This window comes from Mus caroli, unplaced genomic scaffold, assembly GCF_978045245.1.
Source record: "Mus caroli unplaced genomic scaffold, Mus_caroli_1 scaffold_6, whole genome shotgun sequence".
NCBI lineage: Eukaryota > Metazoa > Chordata > Mammalia > Rodentia > Muridae > Mus > Mus caroli.
Window position 1 is genome coordinate 72,001,510 of NW_028227261.1, and position 17,788 is coordinate 72,019,297.

At 40.8% G+C, this 17,788-nt stretch overlaps 1 protein-coding gene across 3 annotated transcripts in view; it reads right to left on the reverse strand.

Moving 5' to 3' along the window:
• The window catches only part of Ccdc171 (coiled-coil domain containing 171), a 366,744-nt gene that overhangs the window by 292,235 nt on the left and 56,721 nt on the right, over nt 1–17,788 (reverse strand). For 2 of the 3 annotated variants that reach the window (XM_085839202.1, XM_085839200.1), the window contains exon 7: nt 13,000–13,146. The exons of the other annotated variant lie outside the window; for it this stretch is intronic. In XM_085839202.1, coding sequence (XP_085695328.1) covers nt 13,000–13,146 — 147 coding nt within the window. The remainder of the gene's footprint in view (nt 1–12,999; nt 13,147–17,788) is intronic. 3 annotated transcript variants of the gene reach the window in all.

The following is a 17,788-nucleotide window of genomic DNA, read 5'->3' on the forward strand; positions in this document are numbered from 1 at the left end:
GCCACTCTGAAGCTCACAGATCCGTCTACCTCTGTCTCCCAAGTGCTGGGATTAGAGATGTGCAGCACCACTGCCTGGTTTCTGTCCCTCTTTTTTAAAACAGGGTCTCTTATTGGCTTGGTACCCAACAAATAGGCTAGGCTGACTGGACAGCTCTAGAGGGCATGAGGCCCCTGTGATCACAAATAAGCACTAGAAAAGCCAGGAATATTAAACATGCAGGGTTAAGTCCTTGACCCTGACACTGACGCTGACCCTGACCGCAGGGGTATAGACCTGTTTTCTGCTGGGAAAACGGGGCGCAGATATAGTTGATAGCCTGGAGACATGCCCAGGCTATACCTAAATCCCCCAGACTATTATGTTTAACATACACACAAACACACACACACATACTTTCTCACTAGATCTTTATCTAAAGCATTGTTTTTTTAGTCAGTAGAATCCATCCTTACGGGAGATGTCACATGTATTTCATAGCTGGGTGATTTCTATAATGAGCAAACCACACCAGATCCTCCCTAGGCTCTTAAGCTACAGAACCCATTCTTATGGAAGAGATCATGTGTAGTTTGCAAAAGAATTTCAATATAGTCATGCCTTGAGCTCTACTGTGATACATCACCTCGAAACTTTTATCCAAAGTTGTACTAAATATGTCTAAAATAAACTGCCCAGTGTCAGACTCTGGAAGTCTGAACCAACACCAGCTAAGTCTTGCTGGACGGGATTTCCTTTTGCCTCATGCAGATTGTTATTTTGCTGGCCCTGGTGTTTGCAGAGACCCGACACAGACAGTGAGCCAAGAGCTTTACCTGCCTCTGCCTCCCTCGTGCTAAGATTAAAAGTGTATGCCTCCATGCCCAGCTTTTTTCCATGGGTCCAGGGGATCAAACTCGGGTCCTCTATGTCCCCAACTGACACGGGCTGCAAGCATTTACATTGCTGTATCTCTCTGACAAGATCGTTCAGCAGGTAAGGATGCTTGCCTCCAAGCCTGATAACCTAAATTAAAATCCACATAATAGAACTAACTCTTAAAAGGCCTCTGATCACCACATGTGCCCCTACACACACACATGCACAAACACACATGTATGCATGTACATATACACACATAAACATACACACAGACCAACATAAATGTAACTCAATAAAACACTTAATAAGACACCAATTTTCTTACTCAGCAAGGTCTGAGTAACAAAACAGATTTACTCACCATATAAAACAGTTCAGTTAACAAAAGTTCCACTGCAATTAGGTATTGGTAACAAGAAATCAGAAAACAAAAATGGGAATACTATGGATAAAATTTGCAGATCACAACTTCTACTTAGTGTGGTACTACTAATTTTTTCCATGAATGTTAACTTTTATTTTCTTTTTTTATTTATTTTTATTAGATATTTTCTTTATATACATTTCAAATGCTATCCAAAAGTTTCCTATACCCTCCCCCACGCCCTGCTCCCCTACCCACCCACTCCCACTTCTTGGCCCTGGCATTCCGCTGTATTGGGGCATATAAAGTTTGCAATACCAAGGGGCCTCTCTTCCCAGTGATGGCCAACTAGGCCATCTTCTGCTACATATGCAGCTAGAGACATGAGCTCTGGGGGTACTGGTTAGTTCATATTGTTGTTCCACCTATAGGGTTGCAGACCCCTTCAGCTCCTTGGGTGCTTTCTCTAGCTTCTCCATTGGGGGCCCTGTGTTCCATCTTATAGATGACTGTGAGCATCCACTTCTATATTTGCCAGGCACTGGCATAGCCTCATACGAGACAGCTATAACAGGGTCCCTTCAGCAAAATCTTGCTGGCATATGCAATAGTGTCTGGGTTTGGTGGCTGATTATGGGATGGATCCCCAGGTGGGGTAGTCTCTGGATGGTCCATCCTTTCATCTTAGCTCCAAACTTTGTCTCTGTAACTCTTTTCGTGGGTATTTTGTTCCCTATTCTAAGGAGGAATGAAGTATCTACCCACTGGTCTTCCCTCTTCTTGGTTTTCTTGTGTTTTGCAAATTGTATCTTGGGTGTTCTATGTTTCTGGGCTAATATCCACTTATCAGTGAGTGCGTATCTAATGACTTCTTTTGTGATTGGGTTACCTCACTAAGGATGATATCCTCCAGATCCATCCAGTTGTCCAAGAATTTCATAAATCCATTGTTTTTAATAGCTGAGTAGTACTCCATTGTGTAAATGTACCACATTTTTTGTATCCATTCCTCTGTTGAGGGGCATCTGGGTTCTTTCCAGCTTCTGGCTATTATAAATAAGGCTGCTATGAACATAGTGGAGCATGTGTTCTTATTACCAGTTGGAACTTCTTTTGGGTATATGCCCAGGAGAGGTATTGCTGGATCTTCCAGTAGTATTATGTCCAATTTTCTGAGGAACCTCCAGACTGACTTCCAGAGTGGCTGTACAAGCTTGCAATCCTACCAGCAGTTGAGGAGTGTTCCTCTTTCTCCACATCCTCGCCAGCATCTGCTGTCACCTGAATTTTTGATCTTAGCCATTCTGACTGGTGTGAGGTGGAATCTCAGGGTTGTTTTGATTTGCATTTCCCTGATGATTAAGGATATTGAACATTTTTTTCAGGTGCTTCTCAGCCATTCAGTATTCCTCGATTGAGAATTTTTTGTTTAGCTCTGAACCCCATATTCAATGGGGTTATTTGAATTTCTGGAGTCCAGCTTCTTGAGCTCTTTGTATATATTGGATATTAGTCCCCTATCAGATTTAGGATTGGGAAAAATACTTTCCCAATCTGTTGGTTGCCTTTTTGTCTTATTGACAGTGTCTTTTGCCTTACAGAAACTTTGCAATTTTATGAGGTCCCATTTGTCGATTCTTGATCTTACAGAGCAAGCCATTGCTGTTCTGTTTAGGAATTTTTCCCCTATGCCCATATCTTCGAGGCTTTTCCCTACTTTCTCCTCTATTAATTTCAGTGTCTCTAATCTTATGTGGAGGTCTTTGATCCACTTAGACTTGAGCTTTGTACAAGGAGATAAGAATGGATCAATTTGCATTCTTCTACATGATAACCGCCAGTTGTGCCAGCACCATTTGTTGAAAATGCTGTCTTTTTTCCACTGGATGGTCTTAGCTCCCTTGTCAAAGATCAAGTGACCATAGCTGTTTGGATTCACTTCTGGGTCTTCAATTCTATTCCATTGATCTACCTGTCTGTCATTGTACCAGTACCATGCAGTTTTTATCACAATTGCTCTGTAGTACAGCTTAATGTCAGGCATGGTGATTCCACCAGAGGTTCTTTTATCCTTGAGAAGAGTTTTTGTTATCCTAGGTTTTTTTATTTTTCCAGATGAATTTGCAAATTGCCCTATCTCAGTGAAGAGTTGAGTTGGAATTTTGATGGGGATAGCATTGAATCTGTAGATTGCTTTTGGCAAGATAGCCATTTTTACTATATTTATCCTGCCAGTCCATGAGCATGGGAGATCTTTCCATCTTCTGAGATCTTCAATTTCTTTCTTCAGAGACTTGAAGTTCTTATCATACAGATCTTTCACTTCCTTAGTTAGAGTCACGCCAAGATATTTTATACTGTTGAGAAGGGTGTTGTTTCCCTAATTTCTTTCTCAGCCTGTTTATCCTTTGTGTAGAGAAAGGCCACTGATTTGAGTTAATTTTATATCCAGCTACTTCACTGAAGTGTTTATCAGGCTTAGGATTTTTCTGGTGGAATTTTTAGGGTCACTTCTATATACTATCATATCATCTGCAAATAGTGATATTTTGACTTCTTCCTTTCCAATTTGTATCCCCTTGATCTCCTTTTGTTGTTGAATTGCTCTGGCTAGAACTTCAAGTACTATAATGAATAGGAGGGAGAAAGTGGGCATCCTTGTCTAGTCCCTGATTTTAGTTGGATTTCTTCCAGCTTCTCTCCATTTACTTTAATTTTGGCTACTGATTTTCTGTATATTGACTTTATTTTGTTTAGGTATGGGCCTTAAACTCCTGCTCTTTCCAAGACTTTTATCATGAAGGGGTGCTGGATTTTGTCAAAAGCTTTCTCAGCATCTAATGAGATGATCATGTGGTTTTTGTCTTTGAGTTTGTTTATACAGTGGATTACATTGATGGATTTCTGTATATTAAACCATCTCTGCATCCCTGGGATGAAGCCTACTTGGTCATGATGGATGATCGTTTTGATGTGTTCTAGGATTCAGTGTGGTACTACTAACTTAACTTCTTTTTAAACTGCCTTTACCTTTGCTGCCAAGCCTAAGGAACTAACTTTGATCTCAGGACCCTAAAGTAGAGGGAGAGAATAAACTACTGTCACTGTCCTCTGCTCCACACGTACACCATGGCACACATATGTGAGGACACCCATGACATATAAATAAATAGTGAACAGATAAATAAGTGTCATTAGAATATTTAATTGCCTTTACCTTTTCTTCAGCAAGTACAGTATTTTACAAATTTTTAATGCATTTCGAACTTCAGAATCCATTAGGAATATGACCTATTGAGTTTAAATGTATACTTACAAATATGACCACACATCAAGTCCTTTGTCATTTGCCTCTTTATACCTGGCAATCAGTACGTGCGTGCTGATGACAGATGCAGGAAGGCTTAACGAGATGAGATGGACTTACAAGGCCACCCTCGTGGGCAGGAGGACAAGCAAGAACACTCTCCCTTCCCTCCCCCTCCAGAGGGGCAGGCGTTTAGTTCCTAAGGCTACTCCCCTGTGCTGTGCTCCTACAGGACGTGACTGACAGAAGCAATTCAGCATTCATTTGCAGGCAGCTGCCCTCCCCTGCAATCTTCAAGAGCCCCTTCCGTCCTCTCAGAATTGGGTTTGCATCTTCCCTTGTCTCTTTTTTATTGAGTTAAGATTTATTTCCCACGATAATAAACTCTCCTTATTACAACGAGGTTTACAAAAGCCACAGACATTCTTTTTTCCAGTTCGTTTTTCCCTTGGTTCAACAGTATCTAGCACCACATTTGTAAAATTGAACAGGGAGTTTGTTTTTTTAATCTAAGAAACCATCGATCCATACTACAATGACAAAGTCAAACAATGGTATAGCATTTTACAAATATATTCTGCTATGTATATGAATGTGTACATAAATACTTTTTTGTCCAGGCACATAAGAAACCTCCTTCATACAACATAACTATTAGAAAATGATCACAAAAACTTAATTAATTTAACTTAAAATATTCACCAAAATTTAAACCATTCACTAGGCTAAATATCCATTATATTAGATGCTTTAACTGGGTATTATTGATATTAAAAATGTTTTTGTTAAATTAAAATATTAGAAAACTTCTTTAACATTAGATATTTTGCTGTAATTCTATTAAAATACCACTTATAATTATCTAAGAAGCTAGAATTCTTAGTAATGGTCTACAAAATTGAACATAAAAGTAGCAAACTATGTTCTCTAGAAATTTAATTTCTTGTTCATTGTGTCACCATTGAGGCACACAGCTAATATATTCATTTCAAAATAAAACAAAACTTAAAGGTATTTAAATGTAAAAAATAACAGATAAGCAGATGACACCTGATCCACTTTTCATAAGTAGAATAAAAATAACAATTGGAGGGGAGGGGGCAAGAGAGATGGGCCCATAGGTAAAGATGCTTGCCACCAGGCCATGTGATCAGCGACCAATCCCCAGAACCCACATGGTGGGAGGGAAGAGTGGTCTCCTGTACTTGCTTTCTGAACCTCATATGCATGCTGTGGCGAGTTCAGTTACACACAAACACACAGCACGGAAATGAGTAAATGGAAAAAAGAAACAAGTTGTTCCCAGATGACCACACTGCCCTGCGAGGCTGGGGGAGCTTCAAGAGAACCCCTTGAACTGGGTCTGGGGAAGCCCTATTCTTCCTGACTGCTCCCCCTGCCGTGGTGAACTGTACCCCAAGCCCTAACCCCAAATAAATAGCCCTCCCTAGAGCTACTTCAGTTATGTATTTTATTATAGGAATAAAAACCTATACCACTAACTAAGAATAATCACATATCAGTCTAAAATTAGCTGGCTACTCTTCTAGAAGACCTGGGTTCAATTCCTAGTATCTTTGTGGCAGCTCACAATAGTCTGTGACTTCAGTCCTGGGAATCTGAGGCCCTCTTGTGGCCTCTGCAGGTACTAGGCACATATATGGTACATAAACATACATGAAAGCAAATACCCAGGCATACATATATGAAATACATATATACATACATAAAATTAATTTACATTTTCAATAATTAAAAAAATAACATTGCCTGAAATAATTTTAGACCCTTAACATAAGTCAATAGGTACCAGAGCAGTTAAATACTTTACAGAGAAAAAAAATAAATATGGAACTACCCATAGACATGTCTTGAAGTTTAGATATTAAACTCTTTCTCCAGTAAGTCAAAACTGACTTGCTTAAAATTAGTAACACACGCCTTGAATCCCAGCACTTGGGAGGAAGAGGCAGGTGAATGTCTGAGTTCAAGGCCAGCCTGGTCTACATAGTGAGTTCCAGGACAGCCAGGGCTACACAGAGAAACCTGTCTGAAAAGAAAAAAACTAGCAATGGGGTTAGTAAGAACTTAGTAGGTAAAGGTTCTTGATGCCAAGAAAGAATAATGCCCAAGAACACACACGGGAGAAAGAAAGAACAAATCTTACAAGTTGCCATCTGACCTCTATACATGCTGCGCGGTACACGCACGTACAAACACCAATAAAGGTAGGTCTGTGGCTCCTGCAGAGGACTCAGAACCCATGTGTGGCTCACAAACATCAGTAGCTCCAATTCCAGGGGAGCTAAGACCCACTTTTGACCTCCAAGCGTATCAGGCATGCATGTGGTGCACATGGTCATACACATAAAAATAGATAATTTTAGCTATTAAATTAATTGATTAAATTACCACCACAAAGATGCCCGCTACTGTCTAATGCTGCATCACAGCTATACAGTAAAGGCCATCCAAGTGACTTTATTCCAACATCCAAAGCACTGACTACTATACCTGGCTTTGTTTGTTTGCTTGCTTTGTTTTGTTTTATTTTGTTTCTCTGTGTAGCCTTGCCTATCCTGAAACTCTATTATCAGCCTTTCCAACAAGCTATATAAAACCACGTAGTGTTTTAAAATTATAAAAATATCCAATTCCTGGGCTGGAGAGATGGCTCAGCGGTTAAGAGCACCGACTGTTCTTCAGAAGGTCCTGAGTTCAAATCCCAGCAACCACATGGTGGCTCACAACCATCCTGAATGAGATCTGACTTCCTCTTCTGGCGTGTCTGAAGACAGCTATGATGTACTTACATAAAATAAATAAATAAATCTTTTTAAAAATTGGGGGATAATTTTTAAAAAAACATATCATTATATAGCCTGTATTAGCCAGAAAAGATATTCAACACAAGTAAAACAATAACTTTAAAGTATTACTTAGAATAAAACCCAATTCTTTTTTACTGAAATTAGCATCTTCTCTTATACTATACTGATTTTTTTAAATACACACTTTAACCATATAAAAATTACTCCACTTTTGGTAAGCATGTAACTATATCTTTGCAAAGTTCATGCTTCACATTACCACAGAGAATTTGTAGATATTCCACACCCAGTTTCTCCATTATACACACATTACAGTTTCTCCATTATACACATTATACACATCTTTTATTAGTATGGTACAAATAACTCACTCTAAAACTGGCAAATGGGACTAGACATATTTCTCACAAAAAAAAAAGGATACAGAAATGACCAGTAAGTACATGGCAGGATATTTGACCTCACAGTAAATGAAACTAACTGTGGTGTTTATCATCTTAAAGACTGGTGAAAACGTGAGGCAATCCATCAGCTAATGCACTGTTGTTAGGAATATGAAACATACATAACAGGAAGTTACCATGATATCTTAGTTAGGGTTTCATTGCTGTGAAGAGACACCATGACCAAGGCAACTCTTATGAAGGAAAACATTTAGTTGGAGCTGCCTTACAGGTTCAGAGGTTCAGTCCATTATAGTCATAGCAGGAAGCATGGCAGCATGCAGGCAGACATGGTGCTGGAGAAGGAGCTGAGAGTTCTACATTTTGATCCTCAGGGAGCCAGAAGGAAACTGTTCTGCTTGCAGCCACTAGGAGTAGCTTAAGCACGGAGATCTCAAAGCCCACCCCCACAGTGACACACTTCCTTCCAAGGCTACATCTACTTCAGCAAGGTCACACATTCTAATAGTGCCACTTCCCATGGGCCAAGCATATTCAAACCACCACACACATGTTCTGGTGTTATTAGCTAGAATTCTTAAGATGAAGAGGTCCAAAAGAATGCATGTATATCATAAAAGCAATTTTTGGATTGGTTTAAACATAGGACCTGGGAAGTAATGGCCATCTACACACTGGGGAGGCAGAAGACAGCAACCCCGACACCCCTGAATCAGTGCTGAAAGCCAAGCAGCTCCCTAGGGGATCACTTTTTTTTTTGAGCCCCTGTTTAAAGGCCAAAGAAAATGGAGTATGAGGTAAGTAGGCCACAGAAGTGACAGACACAGAACTCAGACGTTTCAGGTGCTGTCATTCCAGGACAGCTAGGACTATACAGAAAAACCCTGTCTTGAAATAAACAAACAAATAAATAAATAAATAAATAAAAATAACGATTTATTTTTTAAAAAAATAACAGGAAGTAACAATCACTATTCCTCAATACCTCTTCAAATCAATGGTCTCAATTCCCCAATAAAAAGACATAGACTAACAGACTGAATACATAAACAGGACCCAGCATTTTGCTACATACAGGATCTTTACCAATCCTAAATCTGATAGGGGACTAATATCCAACATATATAAAGAGCTCAAGAAGCTGGACTCCAGAAATTCAAATAACCCCATTAAAAATGGGGTTCAGAGCTAAACAAAAAATTCTCAATCGAGGAATACCGAATGGCTGAGAAGCACCTGAAAAAAATGTTCAACATTCTTAATCATCAGGAAAATGCAAATCAAAACAACCCTGAGATTCCACCTCACAGAATGGCTAAGATCAAAAACTCAGGTGACAGCAGATGCTGGCAAGGATGTGGAGCAAGAAGAACACTCCTCTATTGCTGGTGGGATTGCAAGCTGGTACAACCACTCTGGAAAGTAGTCTGGCAGTTCCACAGAAAGTTGGACATTGTACTATCTGAGGACCCAGCTATGCCACTCCTAGACATAAACCCAGAAGATGCTCCAAAGTATAACAAGGATACATGTTCCATTATGTTCATAGCAGCCATGTTTATAATAGCTAGGAGCTGGAAACAACCCAGATGTCCCTCAACAGAGGAATGGATACAAAAAATGTGGTGCATTTACACAATGGAATACTACTCAGCTATTAAAAATAATGACTTCACAAAATTCACAGGCAAATGAATGGATCTAGAAAATATCATCCTGTGAGGTAACTCAGTAACAAAAGAACACACATGATACGTACTCACTGATTAGTGGGTATTAGGCAAAGATCGTGAAATACCCACAATACAACTCATGGATCACATGAAGCTCAAGAGGAAGGAAGACCAAAGAGTGGACGCTTCAGTCCTACTAAGAAGGGAGAACAATATAATCAAGGGAAGTACAGGGTGGGAGGGGTTTGGGAGGAAGAGAGGATGGGAAGGTGGAAAGAGAGGCAGAATCAGGTATGGGAGGAAGGAAATGTACAAAGGGTCAAGAATTTGAACAGAAGTGTGTAGCAATGGGGAACTCGGGGTAGCAACCAGAAAGTCCCAGATGCCAAGAAAGCAAGAGCCTCCCAGGACCCCTTGGGGGATGACACTAGATGAAATACCCCACAAAGGGGAGGGAGAACCTATCAAGACCATATCCAGAGGTTAGACATGGCTTCCTGGTTGAGGGATGGGGCCATCTCCAAAATTTTAACCCAGAACAGCTCCTGTTTAAAGGAAATACAGGGACAAAGAGTGGAGCAGAGACTGAAGGAAAGGCCATCCAAAGACTGCCACACCTAGGGATCCATCCCACATGCAGACACCAAACCCACACATTATTGCTGATGCCAAGAAGTGCTTGCTGACAGGAGCCTGATACAGCTGTCTCCTGAGAGGCTCTGCCAGATCCTGACAGATACAGATGTGGATGCTCGCAGCCAACCATCAGCCTTAACATAGGGACCCCAATGGAGGAATTAGGAGAAGGACTGAAAGAGCTGAAGGGGCTTTATCTGATATCAATGGGAGGGGAGGCCCTTGATCTTGTGAAGGCTTGATGCCCCAGTGCAGAGAAATGCAAGTGCGGTGAGGTGGGAGTGGGTGGGTGGGTGGAGGAGCACCCTCATAGAAGCAGGGTAACGGCGGATGGAATAGGGAGTTTGCAGAGGGGAAACTGGGAAAGGGGATAACATTTGAAATGGAAACAAATAAAGTATTCAATTAAAAAATGTTTTTTAAAAAAAGTCATTGTATTGCCAAAAAAAAAAAGAAGAAGATGAAGATGACAAAGATGTGGCCTTGCTACAGAAGGTATGGGCCTTGTTGGAGGAGTTTGTCATCTGCTGTCTGTGGATCAAGATATAGAACTTTCAGCTCCTTCTCCAGCACCGTTGTCTGCCTGTGTGCTGCCATGCTCCTCTCCATGATGATAATTAACTGAACCTCTGAAACTGTTGGCTAGCCCCAATTAAATGTTTTCCTTTATACAAATTGTGATCATGGTGTCTCTTCACAACACACAAGAGAACTGATCATACAGCCTCATAAAACGTAGATACAAATGTTTATTACAACATTGTTACTCTTAGCAAAAATGTGAAAATAACACAAATATCCATCAACTAACATATACAACAAGCTATGTCTGAAGAAATAGCATTCAGTCATAAGAAGAACAGAATAAAGATATAAACTATAACATGTCTAAACACTGCACACATTATGTATGCTAGGTGAAAAAGTCAATCACAAAGACCAAATATTGCAACTGCATGTACATGAACTATCTAGAGGAAGAAGAGAAAGAGGATAAGTAGTTGCTTATGCCCCGAGGATTGAGAAATAGAACAGTAATGTCTAGTGAGGATCAAGTTTCTCCCTGAGGTAGTGAAAACACTGCACAGTTGACTGTGATGATTGTACAGTGCTGTGAATACTGTCAACCAGTAACTTGTACACTTCAAATGGGTACAGTTACCATATGCAAATTAAATCTCAAAACTTTTAATCAACAATATGAAAAGTCAGAGCTCTATGCATCCACCCCTACCACAAACAACTGTCCCTTCCTAACTGCCTCACACATACACACACACACACACACACACACACACACACACACACACACGAGAGTCATCCTCTGGAGAAAAAACCTAAACCAGAGGTGAGACAAAGAACTAAATAGAAAAGGAAAGAAATGCACAGGCTTAAGTCAAAGGCGAGTATGCAGAGTGGGACACCAATTCCTCTTGCAGCTTATAACCATACTAGAAATCAATAAATGGCTCTTGGGAGAAATTATAGAAATGCAAAGACCTATGGACTGCAGTATTTTAAAAACCTCCAAATAAAACTTGTGTTGCATCTCTATATCCTTACAGTAAAATTCCCAAAAACCCATGCACTTCTACTCAAGGGGCTGCCTGATCTCTCCATCCAGATATTTAACAGTCAAGTCAGACTTGACCTCTCCCATTCAGTAAATGGAAACACTAGTCATCTATTTGTTCAAGTCAAAATCTTTAACATTGATGGCAGAGTCTGTTGCACGTACTTATAATCTTGAAACACAGGAGAATACAGTAAGAGGATTGTCATGAGTTCAAGACCAGTAGGCTTCATGGTAAGTTCTAAGCCAGCCTAGTTTAGAGTATAAAATCCTGTATCTATAGATAGATAGATAGATAGACAGACAGACGGACTAACAGGCAGGCAGAGGGAGAGAGGGAGACAGCTCAGCAGGTGCTTGCTACCAAGTCTGATGACCTGATTTTGAACCCTCAATTAACACATACTCACATACAAGCATTATTAATTATAAACTATTGGTGGTTAACATTAAAAAATCTTTGACATTATTTTTTCCTCTCATAACCCAGTAAGTAAACAAATCCTGTTTGAATCTCTTAAACCACAGCCAAATCTACAACTACCTCAGTCTAAAATGGAAATGCGGACAAAGCTTAGTAAGAAGCCCTTGCCTAGCACGTGCAAGACTCTGTATAATCCTCTACAATGTAAAAATAAAAAAGGTCACTAAAGCATCCTAATCATCTAAGAGCTGTACACACCAAACTTCCTCCAGGCTTGCCTTCTGAGCCTCAACATGTAAAGAATCTCTAAACTTTCCAAATATCCCATGAGAAACACAATGAGCAAGTCTGGGCCAGCAGGATGGCTCAGCAGGTCAGCATACTTGCTGCCGAGCCTGACAGTCTCATCCCCCAGAGCACAACGGATGGAAAGAGAGAACTAACTCCCTCCAAGTTGACCTCTGATTCACACACACACACACACACACACACACACATACACACACATACACACACACACACACACACACCAAACAAGTAAATAAATAAATGTAAAATTTTAATGTATATTTTAGAGGGAAATGAAAAATACTTTATTGGGATATAAAATTCTCAAAGAAGCCAAATATACAATTGAAGCAGTCCCCATTTTCCCTGACTTACAATGTCCTTTAATCTGAAGTCACTGCACGAATAACACATAGCTTTATAAAAATTGGTAAGCCAGGGCTGGAGAGATAGCTCAGTGGTTAAGAACACTGACTGCTCTTCCGAAGGTCGTGAGTTCAAATCCCAGAAAGCACAGGGTGGCTCACAACCAACTGTAATGAGATCTGATGCCCTCTTCTGGTGTGTCTGAAGACAGCTACAGTGTCCTTACATATAACAATAAATAAATCTTAATTTAAAAAATTGGTAAGCCATACCTCAAACTCTTTCCTCAGGCGTTCCTCCCTTTGAGTGCTAAACTCAAGCTCGCTCGTCTGTCGCCGTAGAAGGTCAGAGCAGTCCATGTGTTCTGCTTCTAGCTGTTCCACTTTTTTCTGCATACTCTGCACAGCACTATCTTGCTCCTAGAAAGTAATTCCCTTTGATTCAGTAGTTGGCAAGCTATTAGTAACTAAGAGTTACTATACAGAAGGCACAGATTAAAATCTGGGCTTCAGTTATAACAGTGGGTTACCCTGTAGAGGTAGGAGACAGTTACATCTTTTCCACAGTGTCTCAGGATGTACATGTAACTTTTGTAATTAGTAAGTGTGATTAATAAACACTGTAACTAACGTTATGTATGGGACATTAGAATATCACACTAGCTCAAATGACCTCTGTGGGTATGTGCAGCAGTGCTGTAGTTCACCTGTCACATACACTTTCTCTTGTCATTAATATGTGTGAGTCTTTAGGAAGACGATGTCCCTTTGTGTGATAAGAGCTGATTAGCTTGAACACTTAGTAGACCTCTGAGAGACATTACTGTGAGCACAGGGTACTTAACTATTGCCGAGTGCTCTTCACGTTAGAACCACTAGATGGCTGTGTTTCATTTCCTCTTCAATTTCCAACAGGTTTGCAAAGAAAATAGCTGAAGCTTCTCTATTTAAATAGCTTTATGTCTTATTCCAATTAAACTTAAAAATCATGTCTGGATTGGAATCTAAAACAAAATTCATAGATAGATAGATAGATAGATAGATAGATAGATAGATAGATAGATAGATAGATAGATAGATTCTCCACAATAGTTAATCCAAAATTATCTATGATCATCATCCCCACATCCTTCTCTCCCATCTTTCCCCACCAACATACATGGACGCACACAAAGGGCTCGTGGTGGGAGGGAGTGGGGCTTCCAAGAGTCTCTGACCGCTGAAAACAGAATATGGGTACACAGATTTCAATCATAATTCTCCACCAAAAACTGTCTTGTTTGTTTGTTTGATTGATTGTTACTGAGCAATTCTAGGTTTCCTTTCTGGATTTTTTTTTATTCTCCTTAATAAAAGCATTTAAAAAGTAACTCAGAGGGACATTTTATTAGAGTTTGAGGAAACGACATAGCAGGCAAGCTATAAATCTCAGCAGCCTCTGGGAAAACAAAGATAGAAGAAGAAGGAGGAGGAGGAGGAAGATGAGAAGGAAGAGGAGGAGAAGGAAGGAGAAGGAAGAAGGAAGAAGGAAGAAGAAGAGCCATTCCTTTTGAGTTAGGGCCCAAGAAAGCCAGTTTGTCCAGCAGTGATGACTGATAGGCAGCTGCATGCAGGAAGGGAAAAGAGGGACTTCACAGATACAGTGACAAATGTCAGAAGTCAGGGGAAGCCTGCTTAGGCTTTGTCCATTATCCTAAAGAAACAGAAGACCGACTTATGCTTTTTTCAGTTAGAACTCAAGCTACTCCTCCCATCTCCTCAGCATGTCCTCAAGTGAATCAGCTTTCCTGTGGGGTGCTCTCCCAGTCAGGTGATCGCCGGGGCCACTGATATTTTGTCTTAAGGAAGGAGAAAACGGTATCTAATCTTTGGAGCAGATCAGAACGTCATGTGCTGACCTAGGGCCGGACAGTGGTCGGTGCTTTTGACCACGAGAAAGCATTTTCCCTTACCAGGCCCCAACAACACTCTCTATCTCCACCTTCTTGTGTGTTGTTTTCAATTCCGAGAAAAGCACAGCTGAGCTTACCCTTTCTAGGGTTTTCAGGGAAATGGGAGGTAACCACATGGAACAGGGCCATCACCGATGGACTCCAAAGCTACTCCCTGAAACACCACTTTCCATACAAATATATACTAACTTCCAAGGACTCCTGGACACTAAAAAAAAAATCACAGAAATCATGTTCATAATTTGCTATCAAAACTGTCTGAGAAGAAGCCTTCATATGCAATAAGTTTTAAGAACATGAGCACTGTGCAAGTCTAAGGCTCCATCATTACCTACATCAGTAATCACTCCTCCAAGCAGTCACTGCAAATATTAACCCAAGGTCACCTTTAGGGCCCTTTTTATTAGCATATACTTATTGTGCCAAATGATGGGTTTACCGCAATTTCATCTGACCATATCCAGCCTCCGCTGGCTTCTCTTGTCCTCCATTCCCTTCCCACTGGTCCCCTCTCCCACTCCCAGATAAGACCCCGTCAGACTTCTATTCAATATTCATGGCTTTTTCTTAACTTTTTAACCTTTATTTTTATTGCATGGGTGTGGGCGTTATGCCTACATGTACACCTGTGCACCGTGTGAATGCAGTGGCTGTGGAGGCCGGAAGAGGGTATTGGATCCCCTCAAACCTGTGTTTAGCCTATGATATTTTATCTTTTATTTTATCTGATCTCATCCTGAGTGCTGAGATTACAGGTATACACCACCATGCTCCCTTCTGCGTGATGTTTAGAAGTGGGTAGGGCGAACTCAGGCATTGTGTATGCACAACGCCTCCACCCATGCAATAAAAATAAAGGTTAAAAAGTTAAGAAGGCCAGATGTCCCTCAACAGAGGAATGGATACAGAAATTATGGTACATTTACACAATGGAGTACTACTCAGCTATTAAAAAGAATGAATTTATGAAATTCATAGCCAAATGGATGGACCTGGAGGGCATCATCTTGAGTGAAGTAACACAATCACAAAAGAACTCACACAATATGTATTCACTGATAAGTGGATATTAGCCCAAAACTTAGGATACCCAAGATATAAGATACAATTTGCTAAACGCATGAAACTCAAGAAGAATGAAGACCAAAGTGTGGACACTGTGCCCCTTCTTAGAATTGGGAACAAAACACCCAGGGAAGGAGTTACAGAGACAAAGTTCGTAGCTGTGATGAAAGGATGGACCATTTAGAGACTGCCGTATCCAGGGATCCATCCCATAATCAGCTTCTAAACGCTGACACCATTGCATACACTAGCAAGATTTTGCTGAAAGGACCCAAATATAGCTGTCTCTTGTGAGACGATGCCGGGGCCTAGCAAACACAGAAGTGGATGCTCACAGTCAGCTATTGAATGGATCACAGGGCTCCCAATGGAGAAGCTAGAGAAAGTACCCAAGGAGCTAAAGGGATCTGCAACCCTATTGTTGGAACAACATGATGTACTAACCAGAACCCCGGAGCTCTTGTCTCTAGCTGCATATGTATCGAAAGATGGCCTAGTCGGCCATCAATGGAAAGAGAGGCCCATTGGACTTGCAAACTTTATATGCCCCAATATAGGGGAATGCCAGGGCCAAAAGAATGGGAATGGGTGGGTAGGGAAGTGGGGGGGCGCTATGGGGGACTTTTGGGATAGCATTGGAAATGTAATTGAGGAAAATATGTAATAAAAATATTAAAAATTAAAAAAAAAAAGTTAAGAAGGAGCCATGGATATTATGTGGAAGTCTGGAGGGGTCTTATCTGGGGGTGGGAGGGGGGACCAGTGGGAAGGGAATCACAAGCACTCCACCAAGTCAACTGTAACCCTGGCTCAAAGTTGAGATTTGGGAGAGGAAAAGGGCAGAAATATTGGAAATGAAAAACCTCATTGAATAATAAAAATACCTTAAGCTTGTGTTGATTTATTCTGTCATTATTCATCTCTAACTTTTTTTCACAATCTCAATTACTTCGATAAACTCTTCTCCAGTGGTATTCTCATCCATACTGCTTTCTTATCAAAGTCCCAAACTGACTTTCTTACCACAACCATCTGCTTCTTGAATCCTCTTTGAAGTCACTGGGGGGAGAGGGGGGTTGTTGCTGTTGTTGTTGTTGTGGTTGGTTGGTTGGTTTTTTGTTTTGTTGTTTGGGGTTTTTTTGTTTAGTTTTGTTTTGTTTGTGGTTTTTCAAGACAGGGTTTCCCTATGTAGCTCATGGAATCCTGGCATTCACTCTGACTTTGAACTCAGAGATCCACCTTCCTCTTGCCTCCAGATCCTTTAGAGTGCCTAGGATTAAAGGCATGCACCACCATGCCCTGCCCACAGCTGACTTTTTTTCCAAGCAGGATTTTGAATTCATTCTTTAGTACTTCAACAATTTCGGGGGCTGGTAAGATGGCTCAGCAGGTAAGAGCATCCGACTGCTCTTCCAAAGGTCCTGAGTTCAAATCCCAGCAACCACATGGTAGCTTACAACCATCCGTAATGAGATCTGACTCCCTCTTCTGATGTGTCTGAAGACAGCTACAGTGTACTCACATATAATAAATAAATAAATCTTTTTTTTAAAATTTCATTATGTGGGTTTTTGTTTTATTTTGTTTTTCTGTTATTGAGAAGTTATGCACTTCAGAGGGGTCATATGACTTGAGGGGGGATGCTTGGGGGATATGTGTGTCTGTGTGTGTCTGTGTGTATCTGCCTCTGTGTGTGTGTGCCCCCATTCCTAAGGTGAAAAGAAAGGCAGACAGGAGGATCATCAGCTCGTGAGCCAGGTAAGCTGGAGAACACAGTGCAGCAGATACAGGAGGGATCCCAATCAAGGCAGAAGGAAAGAACTGACTCCCGACATTATCATCTCACTCTGCACATGTGTTATGCCATAAACAGAAGTGTTCATAAGAATGCCTCTCGGAGGCTCGGGTGCTTGACTGCCTGCTCTCCAGTTGGTAGGGCTATTTAAGTAGGTTAGGGCATGTGGCCTCACTGGAGGAAGTATGTCACTGAGGCTTCAAAAGCCCTCGACCCCTGTTTGCAGTTCAAGACATGAGCCCTCAGATGT